The 21719-nt window shown below is 45.8% G+C and overlaps 1 protein-coding gene across 1 annotated transcript in view; it reads left to right on the forward strand.

The window, feature by feature from the left end:
* Window positions 1–21719, forward strand: part of LOC126210429 (luciferin sulfotransferase-like) — a 111635-nt gene that overhangs the window by 62592 nt on the left and 27324 nt on the right. Inside the window, exon 4 of the mRNA XM_049939660.1 lies at window positions 9884–10025. Within this exon, the coding sequence (XP_049795617.1) occupies window positions 9884–10025 (142 nt within the window). The remainder of the gene's footprint in view (window positions 1–9883; window positions 10026–21719) is intronic.

Here is a 21719-nt window from a genome sequence, read left to right on the forward strand (position 1 = left end):
TGCAAAGTCCATTAGATAAATTAATCGCTTTTTGTGGAGGGCTTCATCAACGCGGCCAGCGGAATGTGATTCACCAAATTAAAGAAGAACTGGGAAGAAACGTAGAAGGTATTGGATGCCCTGCCCATATTCTCCACAATATCAACTGCTGCTCGGGCCTTAACTCTCGACATTCAAATAATCGTCATGAAAATATTTATTTTCCAATATACACAGTACGTGCAGAGAAGCTGAATGAGTTCTGCTTATACGTTGGTGCCAATCATTAGGCTCTTCTGTCTCACTCAAAAACAAGATGGCTGTCGTTAAACCCCGCAGTTGACAGAATTCTTAAACTTAAAATAATTCCGGATTTTTTCAGTAGTCCGACCAGTGAAATTTACTTCCTGTTTCTGCGTTCAGACTTGGCTCTGTTTGAAAACAATATAAAAAGGATGGATGGAAGAAAGTCTCGATAATTGAAATAATGTCAGAATTAAAGGAAGACCGCCAATTTTATTGGCATGAAAACCAAGAGGATTTCAAGAAATGAAAGTATGAGAATCCTAATGAATTAATTTGATTTCGAAATTTCAGAAAGAGACAATGGTTTTCTATATCATAGCGCTTGATTACTTAGAGAAATGGGCTATTTCTTTTAATAAATATCAAGCATTTGATTGGAAGACGTTATCTGAAACCCCATATTGGGTGATGATCGAAAACACCAGTATATACCTAAAAATGAAGATTTCAGGCGACAGTTGTTTTGAGGAATATCGCTTTTTTAGAAACTGAGCGTGATTCGGGAGATCGGAAGTCTAAACACACCGTGGAAGAAAGATGGATTTACTTTCTTAAGGAAACCTGAGCCGTGCCTGGCTCTTGTTCCCGGCATCATGTATTTTACACCCTTTTTTTTAACGTACTTCCACCTCACTACGTTAATTTAAATTACTACTGTCACTGAGTTGCTGCTTTGCCTGACCGTGAGCGGCGTTAGCAGCGCGTATCGATATATCCACTCTCGTAGTATCTTTGCTCGACTGCTATTACTTCCCGGCCGTTGTCTGTCGCAAGCGAGTTCAGGCTGCCAGTCAGTTGGAACGCGTCTGGTGCACAGTCCGGACCTGCCAGTCGGGGAGTTGCAATGCGGCACTATAGTTCAATTCTTTTATCTTGGCGGTTCGCGCATGCCCGCCCAGACGCGGGAGATTGCTGCGTTGCCAGTTGTACGCGCCAAGAGAAGCAGCGCCATAGTATAGTTCGCAAACTTAACGTTTAGGGGGGAGCGCGCAGTTTATGAAGTAAAGCCTCCACGGCCGCATTAACCCTTTCGCTGCTACAGAGACGTGCTCCCCGCATTCCGCGATGTGCGCAGTTTTGTCATCACTGCACTGCTCGCCTGTGCAGACACATGGTGTTTCGACTGCTTTGACACACTTTATCATTCAATTTCATAAAAACTAATTGGCCCAAAAATTTGATTTTTACACATCTTCTTGACTGATACCTTCCCCCCATAAATGACTTAATTTTGTTTCGATGTTCGACGCAGTTATTGTGCAGCATTAGATGTAGTAAACCACTGCACGAAATTTTGAAGAGTTTGCAGAGGTAATACCATACTTTCCGTATGGTCGATTTTAGTTGCCACTAGAAATTTCAAAAAATTAAATTAAAACGAATAAAATTCATGAAGTAAGACACTTCGATATTGTTCTTAAAATAAAGAAAATATTAAGCACTGACAAGGTTTGAGCTCAGAACGTTTCGCCGAGCAGCCATACACTCTAACCATTACGCTAACGCAGCTCGTCATTACATACGATTCCTGGAGGACTTTAAAACAGCAAGCAAAATACTGACATCACTGTTGGTATGATTATGAATTACTCACGTTTCCTCGAAGTACAATAGAAAATAAACAATTACCGCTGTTCTTTATTGCGAAAAAGCGGTTACTGAGAATGATACAAACACCTTTCCTTGCTATCGCCTGAATTAGGAGGCTTATTGCTTGTTTGGTTCAATTAATTAATAGAATATGAAGCAATTGGTATAAAGAATGCTTTTTCCAAACTTTCTATAAAAGAAAGTTTGCTATCAAGACATTGCTTTTGTTCAATTACTTTATTTATGACTGAACGTTTCTAAAACTGAAGACACTCGTCCGTGCTCTGCACTGCAGTCGAGCTCTGGCAACGTCGTTCTCTGTCCATTGGCTGACTGTGTTTTGTGACGTCAGATGCGCAGATCGAACCTAAACTCGGCCGCCGTCATAAATGACGCGCACTTTAGTGCAGTCGGGTTGGAGCAGTAGTGAGGTCTGCGTCGACGTGGCTCGCCCGACCATTGCCGCCACGCATCGCTTGAGCTGCGCCACGGTGTCGGTCCTACCGGACGACGCGTTTTGGCTCGCCGATCGTTCATGAGTCGGCTGTGTGTGTGCATCGACTTCCGATTTGTCTTCATGATGTCGGCATTCTGAGAGCAGTCGGTCGGTTGTTGCGAACGAGGAAAGTTCTCCGCGCGGTGCAGTCAGCTGGGTCCGCTGGCAGTCCCTGCGCAGTGTCGGAGCGTGTGTGGAGCTGTCCGATCGCTACGAGCTTCGTGATTCACCGACCCAGGACTTCAAAGTCGAGTAGTGGTTTCAACTACCCAAGCCACGTCTATTCATGTTGTGGTGGTTCGCTTCGGTGGTTGGCTGATGGGGAGGTTTTCCGGTGAGCAACACCGAGTGGTTCTACTGCTGAGATTTAGCCGCCATGCGATACAATTAACTATTTTGGTCGAGTACGATTTGATTGCACCAGTGTAATTTTCTGCCTAGTGGCCGTTAGTGTTCCGGTTACCTGCCCTGGCCACTAACATAATTTCAGGCTGCGTCCTTTCCTCACCTGTTGTCACCGTCCACCATGGTGTGTAATTCTGACAGCTAATACGTACTCCATTGTGGATTGTAACATTGGCGGTTGGTGTTCTCATGTACTGATTCACATGAAGCAAGTTGTGTCTGTCGGTCCTTGGCTGTCCCCTGGTTGGCTTCCGACGGATCAAGTATAGTTGGGCTCACCACCTGTCTTACGAAAGTGAACGAGGGCAGACCGACCTTCCTAGAGGCCTTCTGAGTGCCTCCGGTGTTTAATTATCTGTTCACAGCTATTTTAAATTTTAGGCTTGTGGTTATTGTTTGTTTCTTAAAATTTTGCAAAATTAATTTTTTAATTTATCTATCAAGCTTAAACACTGCGTCCTTCTGCCTTTAAAGATTATGGTAATATATTTTGAAATTTTTAAGTTTGTTTACGGGCCTCAGCCATTGGTATTGCACCTCGCAAATGTTGTTTCTTTAAATTATTTTATTGCTATCTTAATTGGATTTTTACCTTGCTGATTTTTAAGATTTCTTGTTGTTAAACATGCTGGTCTTCTTCCTTTAAAGGTCTATGGTAATATACTCTAAAAAATTTGGAAATTAATTGTGGCCCTCAGCCATTTGTGTTGCACCTCCTGTATGTTGTATTTTTGTTAGTTATTTTATTGCTATCTTAATTGAATTTTTATCTTGTTAAGATTTCTTGTTGTAGGCCTTCAGCCGTGAAAAGAGTGCCTAAATTACAATAAATGGCAATTAGAAGCAGAAACTGACTTCAACCCTTGGCCCTTTCCACAATCCTATTACCTGTTCTGCCCAGCGGGTTTAGCGGGCGTATCAAAACCGAAGGTCCTGAACCCATATGCCAACTGCTAAAATTATGCGAGTATTTGTTTTCTATTCCTGTACGTAACACTTTTGTGGAAAGACTAGTCTCGCTGATGACGGCCCAGTGAACTTATGAAAGAAATCGGCTACTGTAAGGCACTGTGCAATCAATCGTAATCAATCTTACAGTGCCACTTTAAATACAAGGTAACGTGTGTGGAGTTTTATAGATACGACAAATATCAGTCAGGCTTTTGAAAGCACCATAGTACAGCAACTGCATTAATCAAAGTAACTGATGACATTAAACATGCTATGGACAGACGTGAAGCTACCATCCTAACACTGCTTGACTTTAGCAATACAGTTGACTTTGATATATTACTAATTAAAATGAAGCAGCTGAATTTCTCAAACAGCGCAATACACTGGTTCGACAGCTACCTCAAAAACCGAAGTCAACAAGTCATTTGTGGGTCGGAAAAGTCATCATGGAAAAACGTGCGCTCTGGAGTTCCCCAAGGCTCCGTCCTTGGTCCATTACTCTTCACACTGTACATTAATGATATTTCTTCAGTGATTCACTCCTACAACTACCATCTATATGCCGACGACATCCAACTGTACATAAGTGCAAGCCCCAAGAACATTGCTGACGCAGTAGCGAGTATGAACGCAGATCTTTGCTCTGTTTCTCGATGGGCACAGAACCTAGGTCTGAGACTAAACCCCAAGAAATCCCAGGTCATACTTATATCTCATCCAAAGTTAATCAGCCGGTACTTTCGCGAAACAGTCCCTCAAATACTCCTCTATGGTACCCAACTACCATACCAAAAAACAGTAAAAGACCTTGGAATAATCTTGGATGAACACCTGAACTGGGAAGAACAAACAGTCACAGCTTGCCGGAAATCGCTCTCCCCCCTACATGCAATTCAAAAATTTAGAAAAATATTTCCAACCCATGTTAAACAAAAATTAGTCCAAACACTAATCTTGCCTAATCTTTACTACTGTGATGTAGTTCAACACGGCACAAATAGTGAAAATTCGAGATGCTTCGAGCTAGTGATGAACGCTTGCGTTAGATACGTGTGCAATATACGGTTGTATGATCATATCAGTCCTTCATACTCCCAGCTAGGTTGGATACGCCCACATAAGGCACGCGATCTCCACACGATGTGCTTACTTCATCGATTTCTTAGCCACTGGTGCCCCCAATACTTATCTTCTCACATTAAACACCTATCATCATTCCACAACCGCGGTACCAGATCGGATACGTCTAGCATCTTGGCTGTACCTTTACATAACACAAAATCTTTCTCCGTGTCATTCTCCATCTCTGCCATACGACTATGGAACGCGCTCCCCTGTGATCTGCGTCTTATCCAGAACCACTCAACATTCAAGAGGGAACTCAAAACTTACATATTAGGGACGGTATAGCCACCATTGTTGTGCCCCTCTCATCTCTTTCTTTCTCCTCTCCATCATAGCTTCGAATTTTACCATTCTATTTCTCTTCCTCTAACCTATCTACCTCTTCTATATCTCTTTCACCCCATTCTATCGTCTTATGTCTCTGCTCGATGAGAATAACTCACAAGCTGCAAGAATATAACGAGAAAATTCCCAACTAGCAATAGGACTGACATTCATAAAAGAAAAATATGTTTACTTTCATATACATAGTCATTACTATTATTATTATTATTATTATTGTTATAATTATTTTTTGATTGTTATAATTATCATTGTACTATTGTTATAATCTCTATTGTTTTCTTTAACATTAATACTGTATAACATGTTATATGTCCTTAATGTTCTGTAGAAACTGAAATTTGTTCAATCTGAGTATGCCTGGTTAGGTGTAAGAGAGGGCCTGAAGGCCCTAATCTTGCCAGGTAAAATAAATGCATAAATAAATAAATATAAATACGTAAATGACCTGTGCAGCTCTGGGGCTGACCTTCATAGCTGTCGGCGGCATAATACTCGCGGCACTACTTTCTGGCCACGTATGGGGCGGGCGCTAGTAGGCGCCTTGCAAGTGGCGCTCTCTGCCAGCTCTGGTACCGCCGCGTGCTGCCTCTGCGTTACCGCGACGAGGCGAGATAGTGAAGCCGAGGCGTGCAGGGGCCGTGTAGGCTGCACGCGTGCCCGAGGTGCTCGAAGGTTTGCCGATAGCTTTTGCGAAGATCTTCGGTGTAGCGATTACGCTCATGTTCAGAAAGAGCAGAACACGTTGAACAACTAGGGATAGGACATTCATATTCTCAGGACATGTATGAAACGCTCGCTAAACTCTCTGGGCGGAAAAGGTGATTAGGATTGCGGAAAGGGCCAAATAAGATGACGGTCAGTTTCACTTCAAAATTGTAATTTATTGCAATTTAATAACACATTTAAACCAAAACGGCACAACCCCTATAACTACGACGTTCAAAATCCAATTCTTTCACGGCTGAAGGCCTCCCAACAAGAAATCTTAAAAATCGAGAAGATAAATTTCTAGTGACTGAAGACACGCAGTTAAAATTGCAAATAAAATAATTAAAATATGTATGTATATATCACAGCTAGGCTGAAAGCCTCGAGGCAAAACATAAACAAGGTGCAATACCAATGGCTGAAGGCCACAATTAAATTTCAAAATTTTAAAATATATTACCACAATCTTTTAATGTTAGTTATAATCCGTCTTGATTGCAAAAAAATTTCTTTTTTATTCATATGACCGATTTCGGTTCATTCAAGTTGCTGGATTTGGACGATATTTCAGTTACAGGAGTAACCCGTCCAAATTCAGCTACTTTCGCATGTGACGCAGCATGTGAAAGTTGCTGGATTTGGACGGGTTACTCCTGTAACTCAAATATCAGATATGAAGATGGATCTGAATGAATCGAAACCGGTCATATGAATAAAAAAAAATTGCAATCAAGACGGATTATAACTAACATTATACAATCACTGATTGCTGCTATACCATCTGACATTATGTCTGTTTTTGCATAATCTTTTAAGGCAGAAGGCCGCATTGTTTTCGCTTAAGGGGAAATTTTAAGAATAAGGCTTTAAGCGGCTGAAGGCCTACAGTTGATTTTCCAAAAATTCAAAATTCCTTAAACCTTAAAGTTTTAAGTGGCTGACAGCTCAATAAATGAAAAGATAGTACAACAACAGTAACTTTCAGCAAAATATCCACTTGCCAGAATTCAAACTTACTTATATGGGCTGAAGGCCTTTGACTTACATAAAACACAATATTTTTTTTCCTTTAAAGCATTGGCTATAATAGATTATCAACAGACCATTAAACACCCATGAAAAGGACAGTATAGACAACAGCACTCAGGCACCTCCAGGGGGGAGGGGGGCTGCCCTCGAAACATTAACGTTCACTTAGATGAGACAGGTGGTGGGCCCAACTACACGTGATCCGTCGGTAACCCAACCGAGAGACAGTCACGGACCGACCGACCAAACGACTTGTTAGCCACCAATCGGTATATGAACTTAAGGACTGAACTGTTACGGACGTGATTATCCACAATGAAATATCTATTAATCTGTCAAAACTACACACCGTGTTGGACAGCGACAACAGGTGAGGAACGGACACTGCCTGAAATTATGTTAGTGGCCAAGAGCAGGTAACCGGAACACTAACGGCCACAAGGCACAAAATTCCTCAGGTGCACTTGAATTGTAGAGAACCAATATAGTTAATTCCACCGCTAAAAACACTCGGTTTGGCTCACAGGAAAAGCTCCCCGACAGCGAACCACCGAAACGAACGAAACAACATGAAGGGACGTGGCTTGGGTACTTAAGACACCACCTAACTTTGACGTCCTGGGGCGGTGAGCCACGAAGCTCGTAGGGATCGGACAGCTCCACACACGCTCCGACACTGAGCAAGGACCGCCAGCGGACCCAGCCGACTGCGCCGCACGGAGATATCCTCCCTGGTCCGCACCAACTAACCGACTACCCTCTGAATGCAGACAACATCTAATATAGTCGTCAGTGGAAATAACGCCAACTACACACACAACCTGACAAACACTTGCACGAAGACCTGAACGATACCCAACAGTAACTAAGCATGCACGAAGACAAATCGGCAGTCGATGCGCACACACAGCCGACTCATGAACGATCGGCGGGTCAAAACGCGTCGTCCGGTAGGATGACGGACCTACGATCCACCAAGACTGTGTCCCGGCTACATCTACATCTACACCCATACTCCGCAAGCCAGCTGACGGTGTTTGGCGGAGGGTACCCTGAGTACCTCTATCGGTTCTCCCTTCTATTCCAGTCTCGTATTGTTCGTGGAAAGAAAGATTATCGGTATGCCTCTGTGTGTGCTCTAATCTCTCTGATTTCATCCTCATGGTCTCTTCGCGAGATATACGTAGGAGGGAGCAATATACTGCTTGACTCTTCGGTGAAGGTATGTACTCGAAACTTGAACAAGAGTCCGTACCGAGCTACTGAGCGTCTCTCCTCCAGAGTCTTCCACTGGAGTTTATCTATCATCTCCGTAACGCTTTCGCGATTACTAAATGATCCTGTAACGAAGCGCGCTGCTCTCCGTTGTATATTCTCTATTTCTTCTATCAACCCTATCTGGTACGGATCCCACACTGCTGAGCAGTATTCAAGCAGTGGGCGAACAAGTGTGCTGTAACCTACTTCCTTTGTTTTCGGATTGCATTTCCGTAGGATTCTTCCAATTAATCTCAGTCTGGCATCTGCTTTACCGACGATCAACTTTATATGATAATTCCATTTTAAATCACTCCTAATGCGTACTCCCAGATAATTTATGGAATTAACTGCTTCCAGTTGCTGACTTGCTATGTTGTAGCTAAATGATAAGGGATCTTTCTTTCTATGTATTCGCAGCACATTACACTTGTCTACATTGAGATTCAGTTGCCATTCCCTGCACCATGCGTCAATTCGCTGCAGCTCCTGCTGCATTTCAGTACAACTTTCCATTGTTACAACCTCTCGATATACCACAGCATCATCCGCGAAAAGCCTCAGTGAACTTCCGATGTTATCCACAAGGTCCAAGTGATGTGTGGCGTCTCCCGCCAAGTACGAGGGCCTGGTGAGAAATTTCGCCTGAAGCTATGCAGCCAATGTTACAGAACTGTCGTGCGGTTTCTCCTTCAAGACAATTCTCAGCCACATTCTGCAGGGGCAATGGAGATGCTCCTGCATGGTTTTCAATTGGAAATTTTTGTTTACCCACAATACAGCCCGTAATTGTCTCCCTCTGAGTTTCATCGCTGGTCACATGAACCGTTGTCTAAGAATACAATATTTTGGCACAGACAACGAGCTGTAGGCCAGTGTGAAGGACTGGCGGAAAGCACTGGCGGCTGCCTTCTATGATGAGGGTATTGAAAAGTTGGTGCACCGCTACGACAAATGTCTAAGTCAGAACGGCGACTACGTAGGGAAGTAGCTGGAAGGTGTAGCTAACTGTTACAAATAAAACATTTCTGATATTCAATGTGGTTTCCATTTCGCGATCAATCGGAACTTACTTTCTGGACAGGCCTCGTACATGATGGCGGGAAGATGAGCCACGCACGGTTCAATGTACATTAGTATGTTTTGCAAAAATGATTAGCATTTGAACAGTGTCGGCCAGCAGGTTCAAGATGAACATAGACATCGCGGTGCAACACCACCTACCGGTAAAATTTGCTTGCGGCTCTCGTTGTCGCTATAAATAGACGTGCTATGAATAGACGTGCGTGATGCCTCGCAGACGTAAGCGCGAGCCGAACCGTCAAAGCAGTGAATTTGAAACGGGGCGCATTATTCGTGTGAGAGAATATGACGCATCGATCCGAGAAATTACTACTCGTGTGGGACGAAGTGTTTCGGCAGGGCAACGGGTGTGTGGATAATGGTTCACGGAACACCATAGAGCACGATGAGATATGTCAGGTCGCACCACCCATACCACCCCCCCCCCTCCCCCTCTTTCTCACTCGAGAAGATCGACACCTCATCCGAATGGAATTCCAGGACAGATATGCGTCCTCCTCGCTAACCTGCTGTGTTACGCTATTAATGATCCACTCAGTGTCCTCTTGCACATGCCTCTTCCGTGACTGCTTTTCTTCACTAATTCTGCTTTGATTGTCATTGCAGATTCTCGTCAATTCTGAAACCAATGGCGGATCTGGGGCCGCACTCAATAGAAGCCTGTGCGAAACTGAAGTCGCCGAGGTTCATCAAAAGCCATCTCCCACTCCGACTACTGCCGAAGCAGCTGTGGACGGTGAAGCCCAAGGTAGGGCAGTGTCTTCTCGTCTTCGTTACCTGCTCCACATCTGACGAGTGGATCGAAATGTCATATACCGCATACAAAGGAGGACATCTGTTATACAGAGTGTTCATTTTAACTGAAGACATTCATATATCACGAAATCTGCACACAGAATTGCCGAGTGCGGGAATCTTCACCTCCAGTCACTGCGCACGAAGTTCCTCCGTATGGTGAAAGTGTCATCATAGGGTGTGGCTTCACGGCTACGTTCATCAATGGTCTACTGTTTTTTGAACAGGTTGGCGCTCAAAGACCAAAGACGTGTAGTGTGACCGGCTAGCGTTACTGCGATATGCTTCGCCAGCATTTCATACCTACCGCGCATGGGTCGTGAAGTTCACCTGCTTCTCCGAAACACATTGGGAAATAATCGAATTGTCAACCGATCGTTTCCAAATGTTTGGCTGGCACGATCACCTAACCTCACTCCCTGTGATTTCTGGTTGGGAGGCTACCTGAAGTACAGGATCTACCAGGGAAGTATTCACACATGTGCTGATCTGAAGCGCACCTTATCAACAGAGGTAGCCAGCATACGTACGGGCATGTTTCGTTATGCTGTGCACAATGCAATCCTGCGCTTTCAGACTCTTCTGGACACTGATTGACGCCATACTGAGCTCCTTATCTATCAGTAATGGTACCGGTACGTAATGGTACGATGTACCGTAGCAGACATTAAAAGTGTTTCGACTGAATTAATTCACTATTATTTCTCTTCCCCATGTCCTTGACATTAATACAACAAAGTTTGGTCCTCGCACAGTAATTACACTACAGGTCATTAAAATTGCAACACCACAAAGATGACGTGCTACAGTCGCGAAATTTAACCGACAGGAAGAAGATGCTGTGATATGCAAATGATTAGCTTTTCAGAGCATTCACACAAGGTTGGCGCCGTGGCGACACCTACAACGTGCTGACATGAGGAAAGTTTCCAACCGATTTCTCATACACAAACAACAGTTGACCGGCGTTGCCTGGTGAAACGTTGTTGTGATGCCTCGTGTAAGGAGGAGAAATGCGTACCATCACGTTTCCGACTTTCATAAAGTTCGGATGGTAGCCTATCGCGATTGCGGTTTTATCGTATCGCGACATTGCTGCTCGCGTTGGTCGAGATCCAATGACTGTTAGCAGAATATGGAATCGTTGGGTTCAGGAGGGTAATACGGAACGCCGTGCTGGATACCAACGGCCTCGTATCACTAGACGCCGAGATGACAGGCATGTTATCCGCATGGCTGTAACGGATCGTGCAGCCACGTCTCGATCCCTGAGTCACCAGATGGGGACGTATGCAAGACAAAAACCATCTGCACGAACAGTTCGACGACGTTTGCAGCAGCATGGACTATCAGCTCGGAGACCGTGGCTGCGGTTACCCTTGACGCTGCATCACAGACAGGAGCGCCTGCGATGGTGTACTCAACGACGAACCTGGGAGCACGAATGGCAAATCGTCATTTTTTCGGATGAATCCAGGTTCTTTTTACAGTATCATAATGGTCGCATCGGTGTTTGGCGACATCGCGGTGAACGCACATTGGAAGCGTGTATGCGTCATCGCCATAGTGACCTATCATCCGGCGTGATGGTATGGGGTGCCATTGGTTACACGTCTCGGTCACCTCTTGTTCGCATTGACGGCACTTTGAACAGTGGACGTTACATTTCAGATGTGTTACGACCCGTGGCTCTACCCTTCATTCGATCCCTGCGAAACCCTACGTTTCAGCAGGATAATGCACGACCGCATCTTGCAGGTCCTGTACGGGCCTCTGTGGATACAGAAAATGTTCGACTGCTGCCCTGGCCAGCACATTCTCCAGATCTCTCACGAATTGAAAACGTCTGGCCAATGGTGGCCGAGCAACTGGCTCGTCACTATACGCCAGTCTCTACTCTTGATGAACTGTGGTATCGTGTTGAAGCTGCATGGACAGCTGTACCTGTACACGCCATCCAAGCTCAGAGTCAATGCGCTGGAGTATCCAGGCCGTTATTACGGCCAGAGGTGGTTGTTCTGGGTACTGATTTCTCAGGATCGATGCACCCAGATTGCGTGAAAATGTAATCAGATGTCAGTTCTAGTATAATATATTTCTCCAATGAATACACGTTTATCAACTGCATTTCTTCTTGGTGTAGCAGTTTTAATGGCCAGTAGCGTAGTTTCCGTGTTATAACGTGTTAAATACGAAAGTTTAATTATAACCAGCCGATATTTTTCCTGTCCAGTTCCAGTGATTTCCCTTTTTGGAGACGTCCATTCTCCTTCATCTGAACTTCATATTGTGTCATTTATTATCGTAGTATCTATAGCCCTAGATAACTTCAAACTCACGTCGTCATTCCTCAGTACTACCTCAGTATCCACCTTGTTCCCACACTGATTCTTCCGGATCGTTCGGTTACATTTGAGCCTGATATTTAATTGCCAGTATAAAGCTCCTCGGCTCCGCGTTAGCTGCCAGCATTTGCTTGGATCTGGAGAAAAAAATCACCAGCTAGGGCGCCTGAAGGCATTTGGTCTAAGGATGCACTGACCAACTGCATAAGGATGCAGAAGGCAATGGACATCGATGTACTGTTATGTATAGGCAAGTCATGTGGCATGTAATTGAAAAAGTGTCTTCTGATAACCTCTCCATTGGCAAATCATTCCGGATTAGTCCCGCACTTCGGACTTCAGGAGAGGTATGCCGAAGAGGAAGATGAGAAAAGCACTGCAAAACAAAACGCAAATTATGAAACTATAATAGCAGTCAGTGAAGCGAAATAGAGAGAACATGAAGGTACGTCGACGAACATACACTCCTGGAAATGGAAAAAAGAACACATTGACACCGGTGTGTTAGACCCACCATACTTGCTCCGGACACTGCGAGAGGGCTGTACAAGCAATGATCACACGCACGGCACAGCGGACACACCAGGAACCGCGGTGTTGGCCGTCGAATGGCGCTAGCTGCGCAGCATTTGTGCACCGCCGCCGTCAGTGTCAGCCAGTTTGCCGTGGCATACGGAGCTCCATCGCAGTCTTTAACACTGGTAGCATGCCGCGACAGCGTGGACGTGAACCGTATGTGCAGTTGACGGACTTTGAGCGAGGGCGTATAGTGGGCATGCGGGAGGCCGGGTGGACGTACCGCCGAATTGCTCAACACGTGGGGCGTGAGGTCTCCACAGTACATCGATGTTGTCGCCAGTGGTCGGCGGAAGGTGCACGTGCCCGTCGACCTGGGACCGGACCGCAGCGACGCACGGATGCACGCCAAGACCGTAGGATCCTACGCAGTGCCGTAGGGGACCGCACCGCCACTTCCCAGCAAATTAGGGACACTGTTGCTCCTGGGGTATCGGCGAGGACCATTCGCAACCGTCTCCATGAAGCTGGGCTACGGTCCCGCACACCGTTAGGCCGTCTTCCGCTCACGCCCCAACATCGTGCAGCCCGCCTCCAGTGGTGTGGCGACAGGCGTGAATGGAGAGTCGCTTCTGCATTGGTGCCAATGATGGTCGTATGCGTGTTTGGCGCCGTGCAGGTGAGCGCCACAATCAGGACTGCATACGACCGAGGAACACAGGGCCAACACCCGGCATCATGGTGTGGGGAGCGATCTCCTACACTGGCCGTACACCACTGGTGATCGTCGAGGGGACACTGAATAGTGCACGGTACATCCAAACCGTCATCGAACCCATCGTTCTACCATTCCTAGACCGGCAAGGGAACTTGCTGTTCCAACAGGACAATGCACGTCCGCATGTATCCCGTGTCACCCAACGTGCTCTAGAAGGTGTAAGTCAACTACCCTGGCCAGCAAGATCTCCGGATCTGTCCCCCATTGAGCATGTTTGGGACTGGATGAAGCGTCGTCTCACGCGGTCTGCACGTCCAGCACGAACGCTGGTCCAACTGAGGCGCCAGGTGGAAATGGCATGGCAAGCCGTTCCACAGGACTACATCCAGCATCTCTACGATCGTCTCCATGGTAGAATAGCAGCCTGCATTGCTGCGAAAGGTGGATATACACTGTACTAGTGCCGACATTGTGCATGCTCTGTTGCCTGTGTCTATGTGCCTGTGGTTCTGTCAGTGTGATCATGTGATGTATCTGACCCCAGGGATGTGTGACTAAAGTTTCCCCTTCCTGGGACAATGAATTCACGGTGTTCTTATTTCAATTGCCAGGAGTGTAAAACAATGTCGGCAGCCTCAGAAAATGCTATAAGGACAGTAGGATTCGTCACGAATATGAAAGTGGGACACAGAATGAGTTGCTGTGATCTGTTTAGCTCTAGGATTATCCTCAACAGAATCGGAACGAAATGGCGACTGTACTTCAGCTATACATGACGACGCTACAAGAAGAAGTCGAAATACGGGTACAGAGACTATACGAGTGAACTGAATGGATATTTAGGTATGGAAAGGGAGATGAAAGTGTACTTATCATGGGTGATTAGAACGATTTAGTATAGGATGGAATCTAGGACGGAATTACGGAGGAATATCAGCTGGCAATAGTAAACATTAATAAAATAACACGTTGATTTCTGTGACAAATTTAAACTAGTTGTAGCAAATACACTACTCAAAAGTGACAAGACTAGGTGGTACACTTGGAAAACGCAAAAAGACACGGGAATATACCAGCCGGTTTCTGAAACTGGTTATTGGATTATAAGGCGTATCTAGGAGGTGATACAACTCAGACCACATTTCAGAAATGGCGTAGATAGGTCGAAGTATAAATAATTCTATGATGTATATATGCGGAGTGAAGCGGCGAATGAAAATTTGTACCAAGACCGGGATATGAACCCATATCTCCGGGCTCACTCGGCACGTGTGCTAACCACTACGCCACCCTGGGGCAGTGGCTTTGCACAACTGCGTGGATTATCCTAGCACGACTCCCTCCTCAATACAGATTCCCATTCACGATTCAGGCTACTTGGTAATCCTCCTAAACTTAGAGGTACAAATTTTCATTCGTCTCTTCAGTCTGCATACTTGTATATTACATCACAGATGCTCGAGACTTGAAAACGTTTCATTAGATACAAGAAAATCGCCAGGAAATATTTGTTTGTGGAAGTGAGATATTGAAATTTTGAGAAGGTTTCTATGGGTGTACTACACACGCAGACTAGTCCGCAGCTCGTGGTCTCGCGGTCGCGTCCTCGCTTCCCGAGCACGGGGTCCCGGGTTCGATTCCCGGCGGGGTCAGCGATTTTCACCTGCCTCGAGATGACTGGGTGTTTGTGTTGTCCTCATCATTTCATCATCATTCATGCAAGTGGCAAGATTGGACTGAGAAAAGTTTGGGAATTTGTACGGGCGCTGATAACCGCGCGGTTGAACGCCCCACAATCCAAACATCATCATCATCACACGCAGACTAAGCTGACACTCGGCGTGGTGGCTGATGGGAGCGAATGTAAACGACAAATGGCTTAGGGTCGTTCCCACCAGCCACTGCTCCGAGTATCAAGTTAGTTTGCGTGTACAGTATATATTTCTAAAATGAATACTACAGTGAGTCGATGAGGAGTGGACACTGCTAAAGAAGGTAATCGCAAAAGTGTGCAAACAAAATATAGGTATAAGAAAAGTAACTGCGGAGAAATACTTCTATCGATTTACAGTGAGGTGACGGGTCATGGGATAGCGATATGCACATATATACACATGGGAGGAGTATCGCGTACACAAGGTGTAAAAGGACAGTGCATTGGCAGAACTGTCATTTGTGATCAGCTGATTCATGTGAAAACGTCATTGTGACCTCACGATGGGAATTAACGCACACTGAGCGTGGAATGGTAGTTGGAGCAAGACGAACGGAATATTTCATTTCGGAAATCGTCATTTCCGTGATCCACAGCGTCAGCAATGTGCCAAGAACCCAACGGCCTTCACTTGACCGAGATCAGCGGCGTTTGTGTCGAGTTATTAGTGTTAACAGACAATCTATACTGCGTGAAACAACCGCAAAAATCAATGTGGGACGTACGACGAACATATCCATTAGGACACGGCGGCGAAATTTGGCGTTAATGGGCTGTGGCAGCAGACAACCTAGGCGAATGCCTTTTTGCGAACAGCCCATCACAGGCAGCGCCTCTTGTGGACTCGTGACCAAATCGGTTGGACCCTAGGCGACCGGAAAACCGTGGTCTCGTCAGATACGTCAAATGGTTCAAATGGCTTGGAGCACTATGGTACTTAACATCTGAGGTCATCAGTCCCCTAGAACTTAGAACTACTTAAACCGACATCACACACATCCATGCCCGAGGCAGGATTCGAACCTGCGACCGTAGCGGTCTCGCGGTTCCAGACTGAAGCGCCTAGAACCGCTCGGCCACAGCGGCCGGCTCAGATAAGTCCCGACTTCAGTTGGTATGAGCTGATTGTAGCTATCGAGTGTGGTGCAGACCCCACGAATCCGTCAGTCCAAGTTGTCCACAAGGCACTGTGCAAAGTGGTGGTGGCTCCATAACGATGTGGGTTGTGTTTACATTGAACGGAATGGGTCCTCTGGCCGAACTGAACCGATTGTTCACTGGAAACGGTTATGTTCGGCTACTTGGAGTCTATTTCAGCCATTCATGGACTTCACGTCCGCCCCCGGTAGCTGAATGGTTAGCGTGACGGATTTTCAATCCTCTGGGCCCGTGTTCGATTCCTGGCTAGGTCGCGGAATTTTCTCCGCCCAGGGACTGTGCTGTCCTCATGATCATCCTATCTTCCTCATCGACTGCAGGTCCCCGAAGTGGCGTCAAGTTGAACGATCGGCACCTGCCGAACGGCCTGCCCGACGGTGGGCACTAGCCATACGATTAAATAAATGGACTTCACGTTCCCAAACAACAGTGGATTTTTTATGGATGACAATACGCCATGTCACTGGGCCGCAATCGTTGGTTTGAACAACATTCTGAACAATTATGGGACGTATTCGAAAGGTCAGTTCGTGCAAAATATCCTGCTCTGGCAACACTTTCGCAATTATGAACGGCTATGGAGGCAGCAAGACTCAATATTTCTGCAGGGGACTTTCAACAAATTGTTGAGTCCATGTCACGTGGAGCTGCTGCACAATGCTGGGTAAAAGGACGTCCGACACGACATTAGGACTTTTGTCACCTCAGTCTGTAAAACAACAAAATCCAAAGAAATATAGAGAAATAGAAAGGAATACAGCCAGGTATATCATTAAGGAATGAAATCGATAAGAAGTGCATGGAAGCTACGGCGAAATGGCTACAGGAAAACTTTTGAAGAAACTGAAAAAGATGATGTCGTCAGGAGTATCGATTCAAAACCTATGCATGTGAAAGTTTTTACACTGTTAAACACAGAGGAGACAGCGGGTAGGTAGAAAGAGTATTCTGTCAGCATCTACGAAGCGATAGAACCGTCTTACAAGGGAATAAAATGGTTCAAATGGCTCTGAGCACTATTGGACTTAACATCTGAGGTTATCAATCCCCTAGAACTTAGAACTACTTAAACCTAACTAACCTAAGGACATCACACACATCCATGCCCGACGCAGGATTCGAACCTGCGACCGTAGCAGTCGCGCGGTTCCAGACTGAAGCGCCTAGAACCGCTCGGCCACACCGGCCGGCTACAAGGGAATAAAAGATGAAATCGCTGTCGATAAGGAGGACATATGGGATCCAGCATTAGAATAAGAGTTTAATGGATCCAGAATGAGATTTTCACTCTGCAGCGGAGTGTGCGCTGACATGAAACTTCCTGGCAGATTAAAACTGTGTGCCGGACCGAGACTCGAACTCGGGACCTTTGCCTTTCGCGGGCAAGTGCTCTACCAACTTTTTTTCTTATTTTCTTTCTTTCTTGTTTTTTTTTTTAGTCTCATTTTGTTCGTTCTACCTGCTAGGTGCGGACGTCGCAAGACACCGGGTTCAGTTCGTCGTTGATCCATTAATTCAGTCTTTTTATTACAGAGGGCAGCTAACCCTCTCACCGAACACGCTGAGTTACCGTGTCAGCTACCAACTGAGCTACCCAAGCACGACTCACGCCCCGCCCTCACAGCTTTACTTCTGCCAGTACCTCGTCTCCAACCTTCCAAACTACACAGTAGCTCTCCTGCAGCATTATAGGAAGAGCCTTCCAACCAGCTCGGGATTTTGACCATCTAACGTGTCAGTTGGACAGAATTTGCTACCATACCCCACAGAAGAACATCTGACAACTTAATTAATCAATGCCAAACAGTATAACTGCTTGCATGTGGGCCAGAGGTGAACTAGGGCGTCATTTGTTTGCTCAATTTGTGAAGCTACTTCTCTTGAATAAATCATTCAATTTTATGAGATTGTTAACATTTTTTGTCTCTAAATGTACATCACATCTACCGATTTCAGTCTCATCCAAGTAATTACCTCGTGCCGCGTCGTATCTTTCTCCTGGAATTCTATTGTGATATGCACTGAAGAGCCAAAGAAACTGGTACACCTGCCTAATATCGTGTAGAGCCCCCGCGAGCACGCAGAAGTACGGCAACACGACGTGGCATGGACTCGACTAACCTCTGAAGTAGTGCTGCAGGGGACACCATGAATACTGCAGGGCTGTTCATAAACCCGTACGAGATCTCTTCTGAACAGCACGTTGCAAGGCATCCCAGATATGCTCAATAGTGCTCATGTCTGGGAAGTTTGGTGGCCAGCGGAAGTGTCACTTTGTAGCAGTTCTGGAAGTGTGGGGTGTCGCATTGTCTCGCTAGAATTGCACAAGTTTGTCGGAAAGCACAATGGGCATGAATGGATGCAGATGATCAGACAGGTTGCTTACGTACGTGTCGCCTGTGAGAGTCGTATCTAGACGTATCGCTGGTCCCATATCACTCCAACTGCACACGCTCCACAACGTTACAGAGCCTCCACCAGCTTGAACAGTCCCCTGCTGACATGCAGCGTCCGTGGATTCATGGGGTTGTCTCCGTACTCGTACACGTCCGATCCGCTCGATACAATTTGGAACGAGACTAGTCCGACCAGGAAATATGTTTCCAGTCATCAGCAGTTTAATGTCGGTGTTGATGGGCCAAGGCGAGGCGTAAAGCTTTGTGTCGTGCGGTCATCAAGGGTACAGGAGTGGGCCTTGGGGTCTGAAAATCCATATCGATGATGTTTCGTTGAATGGTTCGCACACTGACACTTGTTGATGGCAGCTATTTGCGGAAGCGTTGCACTTCTGTCACGTTGGACGATTCTCTTCAGTCGTCATTGGCCCCGATATTCCAGGATTTTTTTTCCGGAATGACGGAGTGTTGATGATTTGCTGGATTCTCGATATTCACGGTACACTCGTGAAATGGTCGTACGGGAAACCCCGCAATTCATCGCTATCTCGGAGATGCTGTGTCCCATCGCTCGTGTGTCGACTATAACATCACTTTCAAACACGCTTAAATCTTGATAAACTGTCTTTGTAGCAGCAGCAACCGATCTAACAACTGCGCTAGACACTTGTCTTTTATAGGCACTGCCGACCGCATTGCCGTATTCTGCCTGTTTATATCTCTGCATTTGAATATGCATGCCTATACCAGTTTCGTTGGCGCTTCAGTGTATATTGTTACACTGCTCATTCAAAGTTATATTTTAGGCTTAAAAATTACGTGCTTATGAATTGCCTACGTTGTGTAATTTCGTATTCACTGGCCACTTCGTCCGAACATATATTTTGTAATGTATTTGTCTTGTTTCGAGGCAATGCAATGAATAATAAGACAAAAGAATTTGAGAAAATAGGAATACTAAGGCATTATTGTAGTGACAACTTGGTGAAGTGAAACGCTATATTAACTGTTTTTTCTTTTTTTTTTTTTTTTTTTTTTTTTTTTTTTTTTTTTTGTAAGTTCCTATGGGACCAAACTGCCGAGGTCATCGGTGTCTAAGCTTACACACTACTCAAGCTAACTTACACTAACTTACGCTAAGGACAACACACACACACACCCATACCCGAGGGAGGACTCGAACTTTCGACGGGGGGAGCCGCGCGAACCATGGCAAGGCGCCCTAGACAACGCGGCTACCCCGAGCGGCTATATTCACTTATCACAGGGCTCCGAGTATATTAAGATACCACAAACTATTTAATAAAATCACTGCAACTATCAAGGCATTCCCAAGCTATGCAATAGGCATTGGATGCTACAAGAAAAGAAAAGATGCCGTCTCCTACAGCAGCAAAACTATTCGGTGTCAGAAGAAACACCGCTAGAATCTTGGAAACTTGAGAAGTACGTTTAACCAAGTGTAAGAGGAAAAAGTCTTAAGTGTATTTTTGACGTGGAACGAATACATTGAGTCAAACAGAAAGTGATTTACGCAAACTAGCATTTTTGGAGAATAATCTATCGCTAGCGCCTTAATCCCACAGTGTGCGTAGGGTCGGCACGGTTACATCGAATTTGGTAAGGTTAGTTTGAAGGGGCGGCCAGATGGCCGTTATGCCGCCACCATGTACCCCCCGAGACGGAATCAATGTGCCCCAGCTGTCTGCGTCTAGTGTAAATCATGAATTAGTACGAACGTGTTTCAAATGTCTCCGAGTCGTAACTGAGGCAGGACGTGGGGACCAGCCCAGTATTCACTTAGTGGGATGCGGAAAACCGCGGAGAAACCACATCCAGGCTGGCCGGCACACCGGCCCTTCGTCGTTAATCCGCCGGGCGGATTCGAACCGGAGCCGGTGCGCCTACCCGAGTCCAGGAAGCAGCGCATTAGCGCTCTCGGCTTACCTGCCGGGTCATTTCAGGAGAATAATCTAACACAGAAATTAAGATGGCAGGCAAGGACTGGACGACGCAGTTTAGGAAGAGAAATACAAATATAAGCGTTAGTAAACCAGATACGATTTCATACAAGTGTTATTTCTTCCTTTTCTCTGTCTCTGGCCACTTTGCCCTACCTAGCAGACAAAGTGGCATTTTGCAGACTTTGACGTAACATCACTTTTCCATTACAAAGAGATGATTTAAATAATAATACAGTACTGCCCATTAAAATTGCTACACCACGAAGATGACGTGCTACAGACGCGAAATTTAACCGACAAGAAGAAGATGCTGTGATATGCAAATGATTAGCTTTTCAGAGCATTCACACAAGGTTGGCACCGGTGGCGACACCTACAACGTGCTGACATGAGGAAAGTTTCCAACCGATTTCTCATACACAAACAGCACTTGACCGGTGTTGCCTGGTGAAACGTTGTTGTGATTCCTCGTGTAAAGAGGAGAAATGCGTACCATCACGACTTTGATAAAGGTCGGATTGTAGCCTATCGCGATTGCGGTTTATCGTATCGCGACAATGCTGCTCGCGTTGGTCGAGATCCAATAACTGTTAGCATAATATGAAATCGGTGGGTTCAGGAGGGTAATACGGAACGCCGTGCTGGATCCCAACGGCCTCGTGTCACTAGCAGTCGAGATGACAAGCATGTTATCCCCATGGCTGTAACGGATCGTGCAGCCACGTCTCGATCCCTGAGTCAACAGATGCGGACGTTTGCAAGACAACAACCATCTGCACCAACAGTTCGACGACGTTTGGAGCAGCATGGACTATCAGCTCGGAGACCGTGGCTGC

Source organism: Schistocerca nitens, chromosome 10 (assembly GCF_023898315.1).
Source record: "Schistocerca nitens isolate TAMUIC-IGC-003100 chromosome 10, iqSchNite1.1, whole genome shotgun sequence".
Taxonomy (NCBI): Eukaryota; Metazoa; Arthropoda; class Insecta; order Orthoptera; family Acrididae; genus Schistocerca; species Schistocerca nitens.